This window comes from Sphaerodactylus townsendi, linkage group LG04 (assembly GCF_021028975.2).
Source record: "Sphaerodactylus townsendi isolate TG3544 linkage group LG04, MPM_Stown_v2.3, whole genome shotgun sequence".
Classification (NCBI taxonomy): domain Eukaryota; kingdom Metazoa; phylum Chordata; class Lepidosauria; order Squamata; family Sphaerodactylidae; genus Sphaerodactylus; species Sphaerodactylus townsendi.
This window is the reverse complement of record NC_059428.1, coordinates 27,977,353-28,000,446: the sequence shown is the minus strand read 5'-3', so window position 1 is coordinate 28,000,446 and position 23,094 is coordinate 27,977,353. Positions and strand designations below refer to the sequence as shown.

At 40.1% G+C, this 23,094-nt stretch overlaps 1 protein-coding gene across 3 annotated transcripts in view; it reads left to right on the top strand.

The window, feature by feature from the left end:
- PSPC1 (paraspeckle component 1) overlaps nt 1-23,094 on the top strand; it is a 64,688-nt gene that overhangs the window by 10,150 nt on the left and 31,444 nt on the right. The window contains exon 7 of one of the 3 annotated variants that reach the window (XM_048495093.1): nt 18,508-18,565. The exons of the other annotated variants lie outside the window; for them this stretch is intronic. Within the exon in view, the coding sequence (XP_048351050.1) occupies nt 18,508-18,565 (58 nt within the window). The remainder of the gene's footprint in view (nt 1-18,507; nt 18,566-23,094) is intronic. 3 annotated transcript variants of the gene reach the window in all.

Below are 23,094 nucleotides of genomic sequence, written 5' to 3'. Positions count from 1 at the left end.
TAGTGTTTTTTATCATATAGATTATCCCCACCTCTGATTCAGGCATTTTTCTTGTTATTTTTTATACCACTTTGCCAATAACAAGTCCTTCAGGCTGGAGAGTTGTGACCCACCTCACCATCAGTAACATTCTTCTGTTATACACCAGTTCCACAGTTAACTTCAGGCTTGTGAGGTAAAATGGATTTCTTTTATTAGTGTGTGTTATTTCACACCCACAGAGAGAGTATTCCTTAATCCTGTACCAGAGAACACATTGGCTACAAATCCAGATGACTTTTCTTTGGGTACTATATATAACAAAACGCTCAAGTTTATTTAGTTTGTGTGATCTGTAATGCTCTCCCACTCCAGTGTGACAGCTGATACAGTTGTTGGCGTTGGGAGGTGTAGTGTACTGAATGGTTACAGTGCTGGTTCTTTCTGGTATAAAATCTAAAGTCAATAACTGGACAGCTTTTAAAGTTTTTAATTGAAGAACAGCATCCAAACTGTGCTGGTCTAAAATAATACATTACAGACCCCAGTGGATTCCCTGCCTACTCCAGGATACCTCCTCTCTCTCCTCTCTCCGAAACCTAACTTCCTGTTTTTCTCTTGATGTTTGGCATTTAGACTTCCCTCGGGAATTTTTTCCCCTCCACTTCAACATTCCATTCAAACTGGTTGAGTCTTGATTGGTCCACGCTGATAGCGGAGAGAAGTGAGGGTGCAATCTTTATCTGGCCATTATGAGGACATTGCATTATATTGGACTTCGTAGTACCAATAATTTTGAAAGCATGGTAATTAAAAGATGATGCCCTGAATACTGAAAAGGAAGCCTAGCTCTTAAATTTTTGAACTGACTCTTAGATCCAAAAATTTTTTGTTGACGTTTGGCCTATTCAGTTTTATCCCTATCCTTTCATTTCCAGTAAGGTGTGCGTTAACTCTGTTGTATTGGTGTAATGGCTATATGAGTAGCTGAGGAGACCCTATAACTTCATTATTTTGACTCTCCTTGAGTCCTTTTAAGTTTGTGTAAATGTGGACTCATGTTTTAGGAAGGTAGTTGAAAGGAAGTAGTTGTACTTCCAGTGATCTTGCAGTTCACGCTTTTCAATCCACCAAAAATCAAGTGTTTCTGCGTTTTATAGCATGATGTAGCACTTAAGAGTGGTGAACTCTGGAGAGCTGGGTTTGATTCCCCATTCCTTCACATGAGTGGTGGATTTGTTTCCCTGCTCCTGCACATGAAGCCTGCTGGGGGACCTTGGGCTAGTCACAGTTTTCTCAGAACTACATCTACTTAACATGGTGTCTGTTGTGGAGAGAGAAAGGGAAGGAGTTTGTAAGCCAGTTTGAGAATCCTTACCGGAGAGAAAGGCAGGATATAAATCCATCTCCTCTTCCTGCTTCAAGCTGTACCTTTCTTAGTGTCTTCTGCCTAATTCTGTATGTAGTTTTGCTGCATTTGTCATGGTATTCCTGCACCTTTGGGCCCACATTGGTCCATGCAAGTTACCAAATGTGGTGTACCATTGGACTGTTGTAACATGTTCAAGATAGGCATGAATTGATTCTGTTTGCATTAGTTCTTCTGACTTTGGCTAGGAAAAATCTTTAGCTCAGATCACTTGAAAATTTCAAATGTATTTATGATGTAATATTTTTCATGTCTTTATCTTGCCATATTCTAAAACTTGAAAACTTGTTAATGTAACTTAGGGTTGATTCACATTTGCTTATGCATCACCTACTTACATGCAGTAAAATGTGTGAACTGCCTCCAGTGGAAAACAATTTGTGCTCAGGATGATACAAGAAGGCACGAAATATCTTCCCAGGGTTGATTTGTGCTAGTTGGCTCATACATGCAAGACATCTGGTGTTAAATGATGAACATGTATGCATGAACTCAGGAGAGTTGATGTGATCAAAAAGCTATATTACTCTCAAACTTCATTTGGGGTAAAAAATAATTAGGAAAGAACTGGGAAATGTAGTTTTGATGCGAATTATTGTAAACGTTTCTAATGTGCTATAATACTATATCACTGTCATGTACTTTTTATCCATTCAGAGCTTAATGGATGACAGATTTTCAAATGCAAGTATACTAGTTGAGTTTAGGCATTTCAGTTTCTAATTAGTATGCTATTCGTAACTTAATTCTTGAACTGTCTCATGTACACACAGTTCACTTCGTAATGTGAAGGTCCGCATCTTAACCTTTAACTATGAACTAAGGTCTAAAAGTTGATGACCTGATCATTTTACAGGCTTTACCATTCACATGAGGAAAAATGAGTTGCTGGAATGGCTAGCAGAAAGATATCATAGGCAGAATTTTCACTTTGCCATTTTAACTACAGTTTGCTTTCAAAGGTATTTTGAGAAAGAAGGCTGTCCCAAGATGCTAAGAGATGCATGATACTGCATTGTGCTGGTAACAGTGATTGCCATTATCTAAGGATGAGGTGCTGCTACAAATTTTTATGGCTACATTTTGTAGAGCAGGTATGAAGTAAAGTTCATGTTGTGGAATCTGATTTTATATACAAATATTGTATTCAGAATAATACGCTCAAATTATAATTCTTCAGTTCTTAACTGTTTGGTTTTATTATTTTCTGATTGACGGCGTGGACATTGAGTTGGCATTTGCTCATAAGATTATCTTTTTTGAAAAAAAAAAAGAAACTAAAAACTATAATTTTTCCTTTAGATGTATATCTGAGCCCATTTGTTCTACTGTTGTGTGGAGAGTCCTGTTTCTCCACGGGCTTGTCATTTTTTCCTCTGAACGAGAATATATGGCATGTGTACAGTGTGTATGCAGAGCAATTGACATCTTGCTAAAAAAGAGGAGTGAGATGTAGGGCACTTTGGAAAATGTAAATACAGGGTCAAATTTTCGCTTCCATTTGCATTGCAGTTTAGGACACATGCTGTAGGGCACTTTCTCTAATCTTGATTTATCAATATGGTTAAGTCCTGAATGCTTGTGGTTCTTGATTAGTCTTACCCCTTATCTAGGGGGATCTCTTCACTTCTAATTTTTTCTTGTAGAAAATTCTAGCTTTCAGCTCCCCACTTTCCTGTCTCTAAATATATTGGCAAGGCCCCTGTGCCTGCATTAAAATAATGCCATATCAAAACCTTGATGCAGAATCTCACCAGAGTACTTCATACAGGCTTTGCCTTGTGAGCAGCACATGATACTTGTTCTGTTCTGCCTTGGAGCTTGGCCTGAATCTGAAGGAGAGCCACATACTCTGCCCCAGATAAACTCTCCTAAAGCCATCTGAATTTTGGGGCAAGAGAGAGTATTTATGTATGGGACAATTAAGGAGAAAAGGGAAGGGGGGGACATGGCTAGAGTTCATTGCAAGTATAGTAGAATAGAGCAGGAGTCCAATAGAAGACTGTCAAAATTTCTGGCAGGGTATGAGCTTTAATTCTGAAGTGAGCTGTCACTCACAAAAAATCATACCCTGCCAGAAATTTTGTTCGTCTTTAAGATCCTGCTGGACTCTTGCTCTTTTCTAATTCAGTTATAATCCTCTAGTAATGGATATCACCACAGCTTAGATTGACTTCTTGTAAGGAAATGTTTTCCGTCAGCTTGTTTTGGACACATAAAAATGCAGAATAAGCAACATTTTCTTGAATCCAGTAACTGATCCCTGTTGATATGCTAGTCTAGGATTTAGTTTGTCACTCAGTGCATATTTCTATCTTCAGAATGAGTTTTGTTAAGCTCTTTTCTGTATACTCTTGTAAATAACTGTCAATATTTGTTTTGTTCCTTTTAGAAGGTTTGAAATAAGTCAGTTTGTAATTAACCTCTTTCACCACTTGATTTTTAAGGATTTAAATGGTAAGTATATTGCCTTCTATGTTGGAAGCTTGAAGCTTCCTTGTTTAGGGTATGTGTATTAATCTGCTTTCTGTGAAACAATGCTCTATACTGGTTTTTGAAAACATACAGTATAGAATACTGATTGAATTTCCAGTAATTGTTAGAAAAGCTTTTTATTGTAGCCCATGTTGAATCCCGTTAGATACTTGTTCACATTGTATATTGTTCACATTGTATATAGTTAGTTCAGGATCCTTAATAGTAGTATGAAATTCTTTATTTGAGTTACAAGATGGAGGATTGTAATGCTAATGATACAGCAAATGAATTTTAATCATTTTCTTAGCAACTTCAACAAGTGCTGTTCAAACTTGTCCTGATCAAAAAGTAGTCCATGGTCAAATTCAAAACTATTTATATAATGATTCAGAATGCTGTTTTTTTCAGGGCTTGGCAGTTTTTTCTCCAAAGTTCAAGCTGTTTTATACTCTTTTCAGTCGAAGCAGCACTGTGGACTCCCTCTGAAAGGAATCGTATTAAAATGAGTAACTGAATGGTTTTTATTACCATTGAAGCTGGCAACAAGAGGTGAAAATGTTAAAGTCATGGTTCTGTTTAGAATAAAAATTAACACTTTAGGTGGGGTAAATTTGCTATTTAAAGATACTTGCCTTCACACCATGGTATGGGAAAATGTACAGCCACTGAAAGTCATTCTTATACAGCATATTAACTATTTTATTTAACTCTACTCTAATCTGGCAATTGAGTCATATTGCCTACTGAAAATTCCGGGTGTGTATGTGATGAAATATTCTAAATCTTTTACAGTTCCATACTCGAAGAATTTATTAACTTTATTAACACCCCCCCCCACCCCCCGGTAACTTTTTGTAAATTACAGTTTTACTCTGATACTATTTAGGATCATTAACCACTGAAGTTAGCATGTAAAGTAAAATTGACAAAATTGTATTTTTGACTATTAGTTCCCCTGCTTTTGCTACTCTTTTTTTTAACTGCTAATGGACGAACATTTAATAAAGGGTTACTCTCTTTTTCTTGGCAACTGGTGATATGGTCCTTGGAGTCCCCAAGGTTTTTTGTTATTTGACTCGCCTCATATCAAATTAGTTAAGTATATCTTTGGCCCAGAATAATGGTTGGACTCTTATCTTTGCAAAACAAAAACTGGTAGTAAAAATGTGATCTGTTATCTTACTTCCCTGACATGAAATTCAGGAATTTCATAGGTTAACACAGTTACTTGCTGTCAGTGGCAGAAAAATCTACTCTGAAAATGCAGAATTCTATACAGATTAAGATTTGGGTGTATTGCTACTAAAATCAGCTGCTTTTAAAAATTACTTTAGATGTATAAGTAGTAAATTAGTTAATGCGTTTTAGAACAATTGCATCTTTTCCCAAAAATGCTATTCTTTAATCAGTGCTTGTTTTTTTCTGTTCATTTGGATGTTATGCACATTTATTACATTCAGTGTCTGAAAATTATTTTTTTTCATTAGGGAGTTTGCCTCTCCTTCTGAAGTTTTTTTCTAGATCCTAAATTAATTAATTCATCTTTACCTGCCATGCCAACAGCAAAGTCTTCAGTTGATGAATTCTGTACATCTAGTTTTTGTAGCTCCAGCATCAGTATTTCAGAATTCTCTAAAACTGATATGGTAACACTACTTGAGATGTCAGCAGATTAAAGAAATCTTAGTTGATTCAAATGTCCATTTTGATGGGGGATTCACTTCTAAACTTGCACTATCATATTTGTGCTGCTTGTGAGCAATAGCTTTACCTGTGCCTTTGATGATAGAACTGTTGATTGGGTCCTGAAAGTGGCTCACAGCATACTATTTTGTGGGTTTCAGTCCCATGAAGGAAGAGTAGGAACGGCCATGAGCTCAGAGGGGAGGCTGTGGGAAGCTTAGAAGCACATTTAAGATTTGCTTCTTCATGTGCAAAAAAGCCAGAAATACAGCTTGTTGCTTAGTAAAGCTGAATGTTTATAAATGTTAAACATGAAGAAGAAACACTGAAATTGTGTAATGCTACTGTTGTAAGATTCCTGTGGTTTCTGTCAAAAACAAGGAAAGTGGCATGGAGTTACTTTGCAAGTGGATCCCAAAAACTATCACAAATTAAAATGTGTCCCACTTTATAATGAGATAATGTACTCTCACATCCAGTTAGAGTTAAACACTCTTGATTAGTTAGTTCCCAGTGATCTATTGTCTAAGCTATTTAGTCCCGGATATCTACAGGATGTATTAAGATTAACATTGTTTGCAACTTTTAATTTTGATTAAAAAATAATTGTGTTTTCTGTTCTTTGGGTTCTCACCAGCAAACCAGGCAGAAAACTTTCAGGGGGTTACTGTCTTTTATTTTACAAATGAAACAATTCTCTTTATTAGACAAGTTTTTTAAAAGGGGTAATTAATCCTATAGCTGCTGGAAAAACAATGAAATCAGATCTCCTAGTATTTCTCTACTAAATTTGAATAAATAAAATTTGAAGCAAATCAGTATTTTTCAATGAACAAAGTCACACACACTAACAGAGATCTTGCTAATTACTAGGTAAATTTTATTATTGCATCAACAAGTAGAAAAATAGCAATCTTAGACGGGCAACCCAATTGGGGTAGGGGTATCAGATCTCCCTCTGGAGCTGGCACACCCCAGCATGGTGGAAATGCCCTTTCTGCTGGTGTAAAGGGGAACTTATCTGGGTGATTGGGCACTGCATGACTCTGTAGCACCTGACCAGGAAGTTGCAGTTGTCACCAAGGCCTGCCAAGGAGAAACGCTTCGCAGGTGTGGCAGCGGGAGGCTGACCTTAATTTGTCTCCAGTGCTCAATGGGCCCCTGTGTGCCGCTGTAGCTGCTGGCAGAAATCATGGCATATTTCTGTTCTTGGCCATGGGGGATTCTTTTTGTTTTTTTACTTTTTTAAAGGCTTCCCACACCATGGGAAACTACTGTGGAGTGGGTAGAGCCCTGCCCGCCCAACAGCTTTAGATTGGACTGTGGGTCTTTCTGACAAACAAATATTCATCATCTGGAGAATCTAGATATATGATTGGTTCTTAACTATCAATGAGGTATTATGGAATCGTAGTGTTGGAAGGGGGCATACAGGCCATCCAGTCCAACCCCCTGCACAATACAAGATCATCCTGGAGAACCCCTGACAAGTATTTGTCCAGCTGTTGCTTGAAGACTGCTCGCCATCTCCCTATCAAACAGATGCATGTAAAACGCATCTGATGAAATGCCAATTACCCTTTTAAAGCAAGAGTAGGACAAACTAAAGGCAATAAGTCTGTAGTTAATAATCAGAGATAAAAGATAATCCTTATGCTGTCAGTTTGACCATGAACCTGATGTGAGCTCTCCACTACATGAAAACATACAGGACCAGCAAGAAAACATATGATTTAATCAAAGTATGGTACCACATCAGAAAGTTTGAAAATTGCTGGTCTATATTCATCATCCCTTGCACTTCTGAGCTGAATCTATGAGAAAGGTTTGGGGCTTCAAGGGAGGATTGAATGCAGCATTTCTACTTTTTCCTCACCTTTCATTGTTATTGGTGGAAGGAGGCCCAGAATTTTGAGTCTCATTTTCTACATACAGTAGGTTTTGCACATTTTGGGGCCCGAATTTATGCTGGATTGAGGATTTGAAATGTTTCAGTGTATAAACAAAATATCAGTTTTGAAGGGGAAAAAACCCATATGCTTTTTTTAAAGTGTAGTTGACAGTGTCTTAAGAGGCATTTCTTCCTCTGTTGGAGACAAAAATGGGATATTTGGTTACTAGTCACTTGTGCAAATGGGTGATGGTAATCAAAATGCGGCTGGCCTCCACATGGGCCAGGACTTTTACAGCCCTGGCCCCGGCCTGGTGGAACACTCTTCCTCCAGCTGTCTGGGCCCTGTGGGACCTTGGTGAATTCCGCAGGGCCTGTAAGACTGAGTTGTTCCGCCGGGCCTTTGGAGCGTCCAGTCGCTGAGGTGTGCCCCCCCCCTTCCTTGCTTTGCTCCCTGGTTCTCTTGCTCCCTATTTTATAATCTGTTTTTGCATATTTATTGCTATTTTTAGGGAGGAGTTTGGTTGCTCCCTTCTTTTTGGGGTGGTTTTTAAAGGAATTGGATTGCGGGATGCCATTTTTATTGTTATTGTTTTGACCACTGTTTACATGGTTTTAATGATTTTAACGAATTTTAGTATATATGGTCACTATTGCGACCCTTGTTATATATTGTACATAGATTATGTTGTGCACCGCCCAGAGCCCCTTGGGGATTGGGCTGTCTATAAATTTAAATAAATAAATAAATAAGTTCATTGAATTGATCTTACAGATCAAGTGAATGTTGGAACTATTAATCATTTGATATAATTAACGTTTTCATTTTGGAGGACAGTTTAAAATGAGCAATGCATGGTGTTCATGTGTGGACTAAATAAAAGATACTTTAAAATGTAGAATTAAAAAGGGAAGAACTCTCATTAAGCTGGAAAAGTACTATATCCATTGCCTTGGTATTTCTTGAATTTTTTCATTGACTCATGTTCTTAAATGCTTCTAAGTGTCAGTGTTGTGTAATAAACTGAGGGTTTAGGCAAGGCTTTACCTTATCTCCAGCTGTGTCATCCTCATCCCACGTCAAAATAGTTCAAAAACAGCTGCCGCCATCATCTTTATAACTCCAAAAGGAGGAAAAATCTTTTGATTTCTTTAATTTCAAATTGGATAATGTGTCCCAAAGAAGCTTCTTGTGTGTTGGAAAGTTAGTTGATCAATGCACAGACATTAATTAACCCATGGGGGCGACTTTGTTGCAGTTCTTAAGGACAGTAGTATAGGATTGTAAAACAGAGCCTATTACAGGCCGGTATTCTCTCACACCTATAAATCTTCCCAAGGAATTTCTAAAGCAGATACAGAAGGTTGGTGATGGAAAGAAATGCAATTAAGAGACTTTGCTTAGGCAGATACTGATATGCCTGTTAGATTTTCAGCACAGGCTTATTTCAGCCAGCATGACATACCATGCCAGTTACTTACAAGAAGGGGGACTATTCCAGACTCTCTCTGCCTGTACAGCTCATAAGTTATTGAACCTAGATATTTTGTCCAGTATTGACAGTTTGTTTTGCGCTGACAAACCCAGATCACAAAGTGCATCTCCACTAGGAGTGCTAGTTCAGCCTCACATCATTGTTAACCAAAAGGGTGACTATCTGAGAAACTGCACTGAAAACATGATGTTTTCTTAAGCCCTTCTCCTGTTCTGTTCCTACCCCACCCGGTATCAAATATGACAATGCAGGTGACAACGACAGAAATTTTTGATCCTGGGGGATTGGATGGGGGACTTGCATGATAGTTTATTGAGGGGGAGGCAAGTTAATTCCTTGAGCATGTTTGGCACAATTTTAACTTGTCTGATGGAGTTGGCGGAAATTGCCTGTGATAAACATTGAAACGTTCTCCAGATATTCCAAAAGCATAGTGAATAAAATATTTTTACTCTTTTATCTGTAATCAAAATTGAATACATATACAAATAATGAAAGGATTCTAGCATTCCCTTGTTCATGCTAATGTAGGAAGAGCCTTGCTGGATGATCCAGCTAGTCCCGCATCCTGTTTCACGTACCGGTAGTAGTCAGCCCTGGATGTTCATCATGCAGTAGAAATGGCTATGTGTATGTGTTAGATCAGGGGTGTCCAACTCTGGCACCCCAGATGTTCATGGATGATGATTCCCATCAGCCCCTTCCAGCATGGCCAATATTCATATTTGCATATGGCATACACACTTCTTGCACATCATTTTATGAAACCATTTTGATGCCACCTTTTTCCACTCAAGTGACCCCCAAGATGGTTTACTAAGTACTAGCCTTTGTATAGCGAATTGACATGTCTGCAGAGTCTTCCTGCTTTTTCTTATTAAAGATAAAGTCTAGATTTACAGCTATGAAGAAAAGATGTCAGCAGAATCATTTAAAGAACGTACTAAAGTTATTTTTTCAAGTTACAAGACACTCCAAGTTGTCATTGTCAGCTATGATTGTTCTAAAATCTAATTGTTCTGCTAAGTAAAAACGGAAATTATAGGAATGTCAGTTAATGGCTTAAAATCTTAGTGTTCCTCAGAATCAGGCCTAGGAGCAGTATTTTTAAATATATGCTGGATGCTTCTTTTTTTGAAGAAATTTTGCATGTAAGCACTATTTACCGTTGAACAATTTGACATTAAATTCTTATCATGAACTAAAATCATGCATGCAGTTTTTGAGAAAGATGAATGTGTGACCTGGTTGTTTCATTCAGTTACTCAATTTGGGATGGTTAGAATTTTAGAAGGGACTGTGGAATTAGTTTTGTTAGAGCCACAGTGGTATACTAAGAATATAGCTCAAGTCAATTCCACGTTCATTATTGGTATAACTGGAAACCTATAGCCAGTGGTATAACTTAACATGTGGAATCATTATAGAGAAATTCAGACACTCCTGCTACTTTCTGCTTCTTACCAAGTGGCTCCCTCGCATTATGTCATCAGCCCTGGGAGGCTTCTTTCTTGCTGCCCAAGTTTCTATTCCAGAAAATATATACTTCTCAATTTTCAGCAAGCAAGACTAACATCTCTCTGCTTCATATTTTCCAGTCTGTTTTGATTATTCCCCTCTTCTGTAACAATAGCTAGTAAGTGAAGGGTTCCACAAATGACATGTGTCTGATTTTTGTATTACTCTACCGGGGAGGACGCTGTGTGCATTGTGTATGGTATTTTATGTATATAGTTGTTTATATAACAGGATTCTGCATTGTCTCTGTTAAGGTAAGAGTCTGATTGCTAGTAATTGCATAAAGCACGTTCTATCTGCACAAGGAAGGATTTGTTATTTTTACCTCAAACTTAGGCAAGAACTTGTGGCTGGAGAGACCACAGTGTGAAACTACTTGCATAGTTAAAAAACTTCTGATCCTTTGTGTTGTATGTCATTTGTATTTCATAGTAGGTTACACTTAAATCAGAGACATGCTTGTTTCACTTTTAACCTTGTATTTCATTTCTGCTGCTTTAATTCTCTGTGGTGAGTGAAGCAAACAATCTTGATCTTGAGAAGCTAACTCCCACCTAGGGAAGCTAACTCCCTGCATAACCTCATCTGGAGTGGGTGTGGCTGAGGGCTCTTTAAAGAGTGGATTGGTAAAATGAGCTTACCCAAATTGGTTGTACTGCTGTTCGTAATTTAACATGTATTGTGTATCAGTGAATACAAGGGCTGCTATTGATTGTGTAAAGTTTTTTTAATTTCTACTTTTAGGGGTGAATACTTTGTTTCAAATAGTCAGAAATTTTGTAAGATAATGTTAACTGATTAATATGCAATTCAATCAGAGAACCATGTGACATGTGACATATTTGGATTTTCATTGAAAATGCCTATAAATCTGAAGGAACTGAAATCTTTCAGTTGTATGGTGTGGCAGTTCATTTTTCATTTGTAAATATATCTTTGAAGGGATTAATGTTTATAATTTTTATGTAATTTACTATAAGCTTTTAAAAATGTTGAAGTATTGTAAGGCAACTGTTATATTCTGAATTCACATGTTGCACTTGGCAAAACCACTTGGTGAACAGTGAGTATTTGAATTTATTCCTCTGTTTAAATATCTGAGAGTTATTTGCTATTGTTTAGAGAACAAAAAGCTAAAGATTTAGCATGCTACATACTACTCATCCTGCCATATGATTGTTGTTACAGAAGAAATATTCATCACCCAGCTATGACATTAAAAAGATATGGGATATGATAAAGTATAGTTGTTAACTGTGTGAACTGGGCATTTTCTAGATCAAATTTTACTTCAACCACCACTAGCTCAGTGACCTTTGGTGAGTCATTTACATAATTCTTGCTTATGCTAAAAATTATTATGGATTGCTGATATAATGCAATAGAAGCAATTTGAGTGCTTCAGTGCATTATGTAAATGTTAAATAATGATACTTTCCAGTGATACTTTGGTCCATCACAGGCATAAGACTCCTACCTTGACCTCCATTGCTGCTACCCACTGAGCACGAACAGCTTAGGGAGCAAAGTAGGGATCTGAAGTGGTGTGAAGAATTGTTAGAAATCTTTTTGCCTGCCCACACTCATTAATGAGAGTGGGCTGCAGAGTCTCATGCTCTTCTTCAGCAAGTTATTGTTTGGTATTATTTCTACCCTGCTGTTAACAATGGCTGATGCTAGCATGGGTTGATTAATGGGTTAATACAGAGTTCCTAGAATTGTGAAAAACTCCAGGAGTACAAAACTTTTTTTGATGAGCCCAAGGTTTTAACTTTATACAAAATTGCTAAAGGAATAACTGGCCAGCTGAGATAACTGGTCAGCTGGCCAGCACAGGAAGTAACTTGGCTGAAAAGAAAGGGATATTGCGTGAAGCTATGCCTTTGCTGAAGGGAATTTGCCTCCAACATATTACGATCCTGCCCAGAGACAAAAAAATATAGGGTTGTATAAGTAACAGTTTATGTTCTGAAATGCTGAAAAGAGCATTCACTGGCATAAAAAGGCTGCAGAGTGGAATCATTTGTAGAATGTTTTAAATGTTAGCATAGCATGGATGATAGTGACCAGATCAGCTCTTTCTAGTAACAGCTACACCTGGCAAGTGGACCTAATTTGGAAAAATAGGCCAGTATGCCTCCTCAACCTGCATTTGAAACAGTAATTCTGGATCTAGAAATGTTGTAGATATAATGTCAGACTAGCCTTACCTCTTACTCAACAGCCTTACCTCTTACTCAACAATATTTCTTCCTTGTATTAAGATTTATCACCTCATACTTCCTTTAGTTGTTCGGAAGATGTTCAGGAGTTATGGAAGAATTCTCAGTTGAAGGAGAGTAGAGGAGGAAGAGAAAACAAGTCTGTTCCCAACTTGATATAATTAAGGGTTGAGAAGCTGCATTTTCACTGGTCTACTACTTCATCATATCTGTAATGAATATAGCAGTCCAGTATTTGTTATTTGTATATATACTGAAGAAGGAATCTGGCACAGACATTTCCCTAAACCAGGGGTCTGCAACCTGCGGCTCTCCAGATGTTCATGAACTACAATTCCCATCAGCCCCTGCCATGCTGACAGGGGCTGATGGGAATTGTAGCGGACCATGTTTTATCTAGGAAACTTCCAGGTAAGCTAAACTAAGATTAAGCTAGAGATGTGTGATTTATTTTCTACTGAGTTTATTGTTTGTTTTTCTTGAAAAGAAGTGGTGGAAAATGCAATTTAAAAGGATTGTCGTGGTTATTTTGAAAAAGTTTTCTTTGAATATACATATTGCTTTTGTTTAATCCATCATGTTCCTAACTCACTATTTCATGCTACGATCATTCTCTTCACCATGGTCTTTCTGCTGTTCCTCTTCCCCTCCCCCCCAACAGTAATAATTTTACTCTGTAGCTTTTGCTCTCCCCCTGTTGAAGCATCTCCTTGAAGAATGCTTCTTCCCTTTATTCCTGTACTCTTAAGGCCAATTTTTTCTTAGAGATTCAATTTTAGCCTTAGATTCAAATATCTGGTAGGAAGAGTGGCTCTGGTGATAACAACTCACTTCCAGCTAATCACTATTGTTACCCAAAATGATGGGATGACACAACCCTCTTTGATTGGGGAAATTAGCTATAGAGTACAAGGTCATTTAGCACGATATATATTCCCTGTGTATATGGGTTTCAGGAGCCGCGTGGCGTAGTGATTAGTGCTTGCACTGCCACTCACATGGTCAGGAGTTCGAACCCCCTGTGGGTCAGATATCATGGCAGCTGGCTCATGGTCAACTCAGCCATCAATCCATTGCTTGGTCGGTAAATGAGTACCTAGCTCATAGCTAGAGGGTAAAAGAACAGCAGGGAAAGCTCGTGGCAGATTACCCACAAAAGCGGCTTGCCTGTAAAATGCCTGCTTGCAGTGGTACTGCAGGAGTGGGACCAGGACTGAAAGGAAACTACCTTTATCACGGGTTTCAGCTCTTTAGAAGAAAGCAGCAGAGAAAAATAAATTTTTTAAGGGTTTTATTGAGAAAATAATGAAATAAAATAAAACCACACTCGCAATCATTCAGCTTTTGGGGAAAAACACACACATACAAGGTTTCCTAGGATGTAATTTAGAGGTGAAAGACAGGTTTTGGTTATATATAGAGAAGGGATGGGACATTAAAGTTTATATTTACCAGTCTTGTAGTAGATGTCCAGGAGACAGAGACCTAATGGGCCAGCACTAGGCTCTGAAATGATCAGTGCTGATGGAACAATATTATCGAGCACTATGGTGGTGTGTAGTATTAATATTGAACACCTAACTGGGGTCTGAGGTGGGCTTTTATAGGGAGAAACATGTCTTGGGGCAAAGGAAATCCTTGAACAACTGATTTTTCCTGTTGTTCCAGGTGAGGCAATAGTCTTGAGTGTCAGACTATTGACCTGATGGCTAACCCATTGTCTTGAATGGGTTTCGCTGGGCGTGGACAATAAACAGGTAACGACTCTTAATGAGTGTTACAGCATAGATGGTCACAAGGAAGGTGAGTCAGAGGAAGACCCTTGAGTTAAGAGATATAGACAAAAGAGAACTGATGTTGCCCAGATGTGCTGTTGTTCATATTCAAATGCTGTTTCCTGAGTACATGCCAGGCATGAGGTGAAGTTGAGGGAGGAGGTCTTTTAGGCATTTTTGTCCAAAAGGTCAGACATAGTCCCAAGATGGAGTTCTGAATCCAAACAGACTCCTATGTTCAGGGCACTGTTCTGCCAGGTCAGAGGGCAGCATTCCAGGTAGAAAGACCATTCTCTCCCTCTTAATTCCATCACAGGTTAGGCTACACCAGGGGTAGGGAACCTGCGGCTCTCCAGATGTTCAGGAACTACAATTCCCATCAGCCCCTAGCAGCATGGCCAATTGGCCATGCTGACAGAGGCTGATGAGATGGTCAGCCTCCTGGGCTCCCGATTACCCTGCCTTACCATGCACCAGGTTTGGGGGTGGAGCTTACACAGAATAGGCACAAAACAGCGGAATGTGGTAGTTACTCTCTCATGTATTTGCCATTCTCCCCCAGTGCTGAATAACTACAGTCACTGTACTGTGTGCAACTGCCTAAGGAGGAGTAGTCATTGGCTGTTCTCTGGGGGAGAGTCAGGACTGCTGGCAGCCACAACTGCTGTTAACTGCTGCATGGTGATGCAGGGATCTGGGAAGAGGGGCAGGCATCTGTGAACAGAATGACAAGCAGGAGGGAACTGTTGACATGGTATTGAGGGGGGAGGAGTCGTTTCCCTCAGTGGGCACCTTTAATTCTTGCATGCCAATGTGGGCATCTGGGAGGAGGAGGAAGACAAGGTATGATATGAGTTAGTTGTTAGCAGGGTACTAAAACGAACAAATTAGTGAGCTGCTTTGAGTTTCAGTAATGGTCGGTTCATGTGATCAGTTGTCCTTTTTAGACGAGAGAAGCATGGGGCTGCCTTTGAAAATGGTGTGGAAACTTCAGTTGGTCCACAGTGCAAGAGACAGGCTACTTGCTATCAGAGGTTAGCTACAGGGATTGTATCATTCTTGTGCCGAAAGGTCTGCGCTGGCTACCCATTTGTTTCTAGGCACAATTCAAACCACTGGTTGTTATTTCCAAGGCTCTAAAAGGCTTGGGGCCAGGGCATGCAAAGAATCATTGGCTCCCATCCTACCTAGTGAAGATCTAACTCTAAAGCGCTGCACTCTGTGCCCCTGAACAGGTTAATGTGGCATGTAGGAAACTCCCCATCTTCCCTATGACAGTCTTTGTAGTGGTAAAGAAAACGAGCTGACCAGGAGTTCTGTTCCTCATTACTCACCAGTGTTTCTTGAGCCCCAATGAATAGGACTATTATCATTCTTTTGTTTGAGAAGTTTGTAATAATAATAATAATCCAGACGGAAGTACTGTGAATTAAGCTTTGTGCACCCTCTGGAATTGTCCTTGTACTTCAGGCCTGAGGACAGCATTTGAAAATGCTGCTGTAAAAGTGTTCTAAATGCTCTTGCAGTGAGGAGTTACTGGGAAGACAGGAGAACATGCAGTAGATTTTAGGGATCTTCTGCTGCAGGTGAAATGCTGTATATTTCTGCAGTCTGAGGATAAAGAAAAATGCTGATTTAGGTAAAAAGTAGTACGAAATATCTGAGAATGTGTCACGTTGTTTTTACCTCAAGAAAGTGAGCTGTCTAATAGTAATTGTGGGGATCTGATCACTAAGTGGCTAATGTGGCCAAGTGGTTACTTAGTTGTGTGTTCAAGAGTTTTTAGAGTGAAATGCCACTTCTGCTTTTGGAAAACTGAAAAACTTATCCAAATGTTGAGGAGTATTGAATTCCCCATTATGAGCTTCAATGAAAATAACTTCAGCCTGCTTACGTGAAAGATACTTTTTTGAAAATCAGTGACATTTTGAAATGAAGTGACAAGCTATGAAATTAGATAGTTTTGATTTTCTTATTGTCCTCTTTACCTGATCTTGCATCCAGCCCAGGGGTTAAATCTACATCACTATATGGAACTAAGAATAGTGGGGTTTTTTCCTGTTGTAAATATGGATTCTATTTTGAGTGGAAGTTTTGTTTAAGGTAAGGAAGGCAGTTCGAGTGTGGGTTTAAAGGTAAAGTGTGCTGGAGTTGTGATGGACTCATGGTGACCCTATGAAAGTTCCACCTCATGGGGTTTTCAAGGCAAGCGATGAGCAGAGGTGGGTTGTCTTTGCCTTCCTCTGCATAGCAGCTCCAGTCTTCCTTGGTGGTCTCCCATCCAGGAACTGACCCTGCTCACCTTCTGAGGTCTGATTGGATTGGACCACTAAGGCTGCTAGCAGGGCAGTGTTACAGAAACAAAGGCAGTACGAGGTCTCCAAGGTGGATACTGAGCATTTTTGACAGGCATGTGCAGTCTTGTTTTAACAAAGCCTTCATGCATTTTCTGTAGACAAGCATCCTGAGTTTTGCCTTCTACTTCAAATCATGGCACCTTTTCCTTTCAAATACTAAATCTTTTTTTTTAATATGTTCACTTATCCAAGTGCCTTCTGCCTGCATTTCTGCTGTACTATTCATGCTTGTCTTGTCCTGGAAAAATCATTGGATCTTGTGGTGCCTTATTTCTGTACCATTGACATTGCAAATTCCCATTGTGTGCCAAGTGAAAACTGGCTGAGCAACGTCATGTAAGCTGTCTGGATATTCTGTCATTTTTAAGCATTATAAAAAATTTTTTTGATTTGGACTTGTGAATTATTCTTTGCAGGTTTATGCTGTATTTTTAAATATTACCAAAAAGAAACTAACTATGTTTTGTGAAAACAACTATGTTTTGATGAAGAAAATGCAGCATGATGTATTGTCGAAGAACAAGCGGACATGATGTTTTAAATAAAGACACAGAGATGTCTTTCTTCACTGATTGCACTTATGTAATTCCATTTTTACAGTTTTGATATTTATACATCAGATGTTGTAGTGTGGCTCACTGGGTTCATGACTATTAATTTTGTTCTGAATCACATTGAAGCTAATATGCAATCTGTTTTTTCGTTATTGTTAAATGTTTGTGAAATGTAATAGGGCTTTCTGCACTTAATTTTATAGAATTTTAAGGTTTCTACACTCATCCTGATGGCAGTTGTTTAATTTTAACTTTTTAAAAATAGTGTGTGTTATTGTTTGTATTGCCTTAAATGCAAGATAGATGGTGAGTCCTATCTTGGCATTTGGTAAATATTGTACTTTCTTACCTCATTTCTTGTGGACCTGATTTTTTTTTAAGCAATAAGGTTGACATATGATTACCATAACAGTTTAACACAAAAATAGGAACTATGAAAACATGTTCTCTGTGATCTGTTGTTTAGTTGGCCATAGATTTTGTAGTGGTTACCTAAGTCTCGTTTATGCCTGTGACAGCACTCACCCAAAATCATTCTAGGACATACATGCTATGACATACATGTATATAAAGGTTTGCTGCACTCAGTGAAAATAGAATGGCATGCGTACTTAGTAGTCCAGTATAGAAGTAGCCACGGTTTATGAGATTAAGAAATGTTGTTCCCACCCTGGACATTATCTGTGGAGCTATGGATGCATGCATAGAGACCAGAAATACACAAGCCTTATGCTATAGAGATTTCAGTTAAATTTATGGATCATTTCTAACTGAACAGATACTACTGTGCTTCCTGGATTCTTCTGGGTGCTAGGTCTGAAAGATCTCAGGTTGTGCATTTCCTGCCCTTTTCCTCCCACCATTTGTTTTAACTATTGAAAGGATATATGTCAACAAATACCTGATGGCACAATAATGTCCAGACAGGTCAAAACTGACTTTATTTTTTTTTGTTAATGTTTTAATTCAATTTTGTGGAGGTTTTATTTTAGACCTATGTAAACTGGAGAATTAGTTCTGTTTCTTAAAGTGATGGCCTAACTGCAATTTGGTATTTCTTGAAAAGATGAGAACGTTGAAGTAATAAAGTGGTAGGTTGATGATGAAAATTATGTTTACTTTCAGAGAGAACAGGAAATGAGAATGGGTGATATGGGTCCTCGTGGAGCAATAAACATGGGAGGTACGGATCCAAAGCAAAAGGCTCTTTTTGTTTGTTTAAAAAATCTTCTTTGAGACTGTACATGTTACTTACAAGTATCATATGTCGAACATTCTTACAACAAACCTCAATCTGGTAAATCTTGACTTCAATAAGTATCTTAATTAATTGGTAAAGTGCAAGTAAACATGATACGTATGGATGACAGATCTTTAAAAGCATGGATTTCTGGGCTGCCATAAATACTTGAAAGTTTTAAAAGAAAAGCAAAATGTCATTTATGTCTAGCACAAGTAACAGTTTACATTTCAAGAGCTTTCATCTTTGATATGAGAAGCTCTTGCCCGTGTGTTGCCTTTGGCCTGTCTTTTAAAACCTTTTCATTTAATTAGCCAACAAAACACATTTATGGTGATTGTCATTGTGATGATTGTATGCCTTGAGTACAGGTAGAACTGCTTGTTCAGAATTTACAGAAGTGCAGTCTTCTACTGTCAGTCTACAGGCACAGCCTTCAGTGATTGCTAAACAAGACTTATTGACTGGGTATGGGTCATACAGTGCTTCATACTTACATTCAGCCTGCTTCCCTTAGGTTTGTTTTAGTATTGTCTGACCATATTCAGATTTTACTGGAAAATATTTGACTTCATGGCAGATTTCTCATTTCACTAATATCCTGCCTCAGTTTATAGATTGCTTTAATAATACCCTTTAGTTTACAAATCACTTTAAAACAAAACCACTTACTGTGAACAGCTCAGTGAGGAGCATGGTGATAGCATACTAGAACACCTTGGTGAGTTCTGTTTTAACACATTAGATGCTTTTCAAAGCTTGTGTGGTTAATTCATTGGAACATGACGACAGCATGGAACCTTAAAAGTGTGGGACTGTGGAAATCTATATCCTTGGTCTGGGCATAATGGTGCTTCATAATAGAGGCACAGCATTTCTGCTTCCACTCAGTCCCTTGACTTTTCTGAAATTCAAACACCATACTACCAGATAGAAGCATATGATCTCTCGCAGGAAAAATGCTTGGTTGAGAGACTTTGTGTAAGCTGGCACTAATTCCTGTAATGTGTAGGGTATGATTTTTGTTGATTACCCCTTCATGTGGTTTCTAGAGCACCTTCTAAGAGCAGTACTCTTCTGTGGGTGGAGGAGGGGGGGGTGAGGTTAGGCTGCATCAGGAAGGCGGTGACAAAATCCCGCACCATGAACAGGAGTCCTTTTCATTCATGGAAATTACTGGTGGATTTCATCTCCTGGTTCACTTTATGTAGTTTGACAATTATTTTTAAAACAATATATTTTTGAAGAATTGTTTCATTTCTCTCCTCTCTCTAAAATTTTTGAACTTTGCAGCTTCTTGTTTGTGAACCCTACTAGAAATAGAATTTTTAGAAATGATGGCATTTGAAAGACTATAAAATGGTAGCTGGTGATCGTTTTATATGTTAAATGCATGAAAAAGCTATATTCATGTACCTTTCTTGGTTTGATATGATTAGAATTCTATAATTTCTTTTTTGAGCTAACGTAGACGTGATGGAGGCCAGCAAGTTTGTTCCCATGTGTGCCCTATTCAGATATAAGGGGAAAGGAGTCTGTATCCTGCATCATGATAACATCCTTTTCTTTATCATGCTAGGTCAGGGGTCGGGAACCTTTTCCCCTCAAAGAGCCATTTGGCTCACCCTCCCCTCTCACCCCCCTACCCGCTGGCTCGCACGCCTCCCCCGCGGCTCCGCCCGCGCGCCAGCCTCGCAGCTTGCAGCAGGGCGGAAGGTGAGGAATGGGGCAACTGGCAACCCATAACCAGCAGAGGCGGTGAGGAGGCAAAACCAGCAGCGGCTATTCTAGCTTGGCAGGCAGGCGATGGATGCGCCTGCTCCTGCTCCCTACGGAAGGCGGGCAAAGATAGAAGACCGTGTTAACCATTTCGGCTGTAACCCCGCCGGGAAGCCTTCGCCCTGCAACTAAGCGGGCGAAAAGCTAAGCCAGCGGGCGCCAGCCTAGCCCGGCAATGACGAGGCAATGGATCGCCAGCCCTGCTGCCCCTCAAAGGCGAGGCCGAAGATGGGGCTGGCGGACAGTTCGGCAGCGGTACGCCGGCCGCCCGAGAACACTACGCCCTAGCTGGCCTTGGGTGATGGATGCGCCCACCCTGCTCCCTGCAGGGGCGAGGCGAAGATAGCGACTGGCGGCAAGCAGCCAGCAGCGGGAAGCGCATTCACCCGCCAACCAGCGAGAAGCGGGAAGCAAGCTCCAGCGGCCTGCTCCAGCACTGAGGCGATGGATGCGCCCTGCCCATCCCCTGCAGGAAGCGAGGCGAAGATGGGAGCCGGTGAAACCGGCAGCCGACAGCTGGGGCGGGCTTACCCCTGCAAGTAGAAGGGCAGAAGCGGGGAAACAAGCCAGCGGCGGTAGCAGCTTCTAGCCCGGCGATGGGCGATAGATGCTTTGATGAGAGGATGGGGCCGGCGGCGGCTCCGTAATGGAGCCGCCAGAACAGCGGCGGAAGAGCAGCTTATCGCGGCCTTTCAGTGAGCGGGTTTCCCGATTTCCTGTGCCTGGAGTGAACCTCATATTGCCCTTAAGGTAAAAATTAGATCTCTTCCCCCATATGTCTACAACAAACACAGTTGCATCTAGTTCAGTCTTAAAAGAGGAATTTAATTTTCTTCGTTTTTCTTTGTAGTATTGTTTCACGTTTGTTTCATCATTCTTATGGCATTAGTGCTGCTCAAATGACTAATGCCATAAGGATGACTATTGCCAACAAGGTAATTAGAACTCAATTACTACCTGTCAATGAATAATTTTATTGTACAAGACTATCTACTGGTGGAATAGCTATACTTGAATTTTGTGTAAAAATGTAATGAAAGTATTCTTACATTACCGTGGTGTCTTTTTAGATTTCTAATTGTGAGCCAACCTCTCATTGCTCTTATCAGTAAATTGAAGTATTGCTTATATCTTCAATATAAGTGCTCCTGACTGGTTTCAGCTGGTTTATTGCCTCTGTGCATTTTACATTTATTGAAAGCCTTGGGATTTAATTGATTTGATCTTCTACATCATTCCAAATGACTTTGTTCTTCAGAGTCTCATCTTCAGTGGCCACGGATCTAGTGTCATCCATGGCAACACTAGGTCTCTCCCTTATGAATGTCAAGGGCCCCACTCATCAGGGTGGCTACACTCTGGATTTGATCTCTGGGGCGGGGTGTGTGTGTGGTCCTATCCTCCATAGATAGAATGCCATGGTCCTACCACTTCGCTCTGAAGGTCTGGATTGAAATAGCTATTCTCTCACCCCAGCCGCTTAAGTGATGGGCATATTTGGGCCCACCCGTGGAGACTTATGGACCCGATTGGGTTCCAGAACATCCTGTGGGAGTCACCACCTGTTGGCAACTCTGAAAGAGCTGATAGGGAGCTGGGAAACCAAGCTCTCTCAAGTGATCAAGATTGTTGCACCAAGGCATCCTCTCCATCCCTGGTCCAAATTGGCCCCTTGGTACGCTGAGGAGGACTAAATAGGAACTGAGACAACTGGAGTGAGTGTGGTGGCATACTCGTGACAAGGAATCGAGGCACTCATTTAGGACGCTTATGAAAGCCTGCAAGAATGCAAGCTCACACCCGGCACAATTATTCAGACACTTACGATCTTGAATACAGGTCCCAAATCTCAGGGATTGGTATTTAGCTGTGAGATGTTTGCAAGCTTTTTCGCAGATAAAAATCTTGTCTCTCTGCCACGACCTTCCTGCCATATTTAACACAGTAAATGAACTAGAGGCCCCTTGCCCGTCTTCTGGTCCTTGTCTAGACCAGGGGTAGGGAACCTGCGGCTCTCCAGATGTTCAGGAACTACAATTCCCATCAGCCCCTACCAGCATGGCCAATTGGCCATGCTGACAGAGGCTGATGGGAATTGTAGTTCCTGAACATCTGGAGAGCCGCAGGTTCCCTACCCCTGGTCTAGACCAACTCAGACTTCTTAACCACACTGATGTCAACAGGATTCTGGCTGCTACTCGATCTACTACTTGTCCCCTTGACCCATACCCATCCTGGCTGGCGAAGACCAGTGAGGAAGTACTACGGGACCCTCTGCTGAAAATTATCAGCTTCTCCCTTGAGCAAGGAGTGTTTCCAGGGCAGTTAAAAGAGACAGTAGTCCACTCACTCTAAAAAGACCATCTTGAAATCCTTTGGCTTTGACAATAATTGAGAGAGCAGTTGCGAAACAGCTACAGATTTTCCTGGATGACACAAAGGTGTTGGATCCCTACCAGTCCGGTTTCTGTGCTGGTCATAGGATGGAGACCATGCTACTCGCCGTTGTAAATGAGCTCTGGCTCCAATTGGATCAAGGTGGGACTACGCTGCTGGTATTATTAGATCTTACCGCAGCATTTGATGTAGCAGACCATGAATATCTGGTCCACCGCCTCGCCAACACCAAATTTAGAGGGACAGCCTTGCGCTGGATGACCTCTTTCCTCCAGGGCCCAGGATTGCAGGTGATG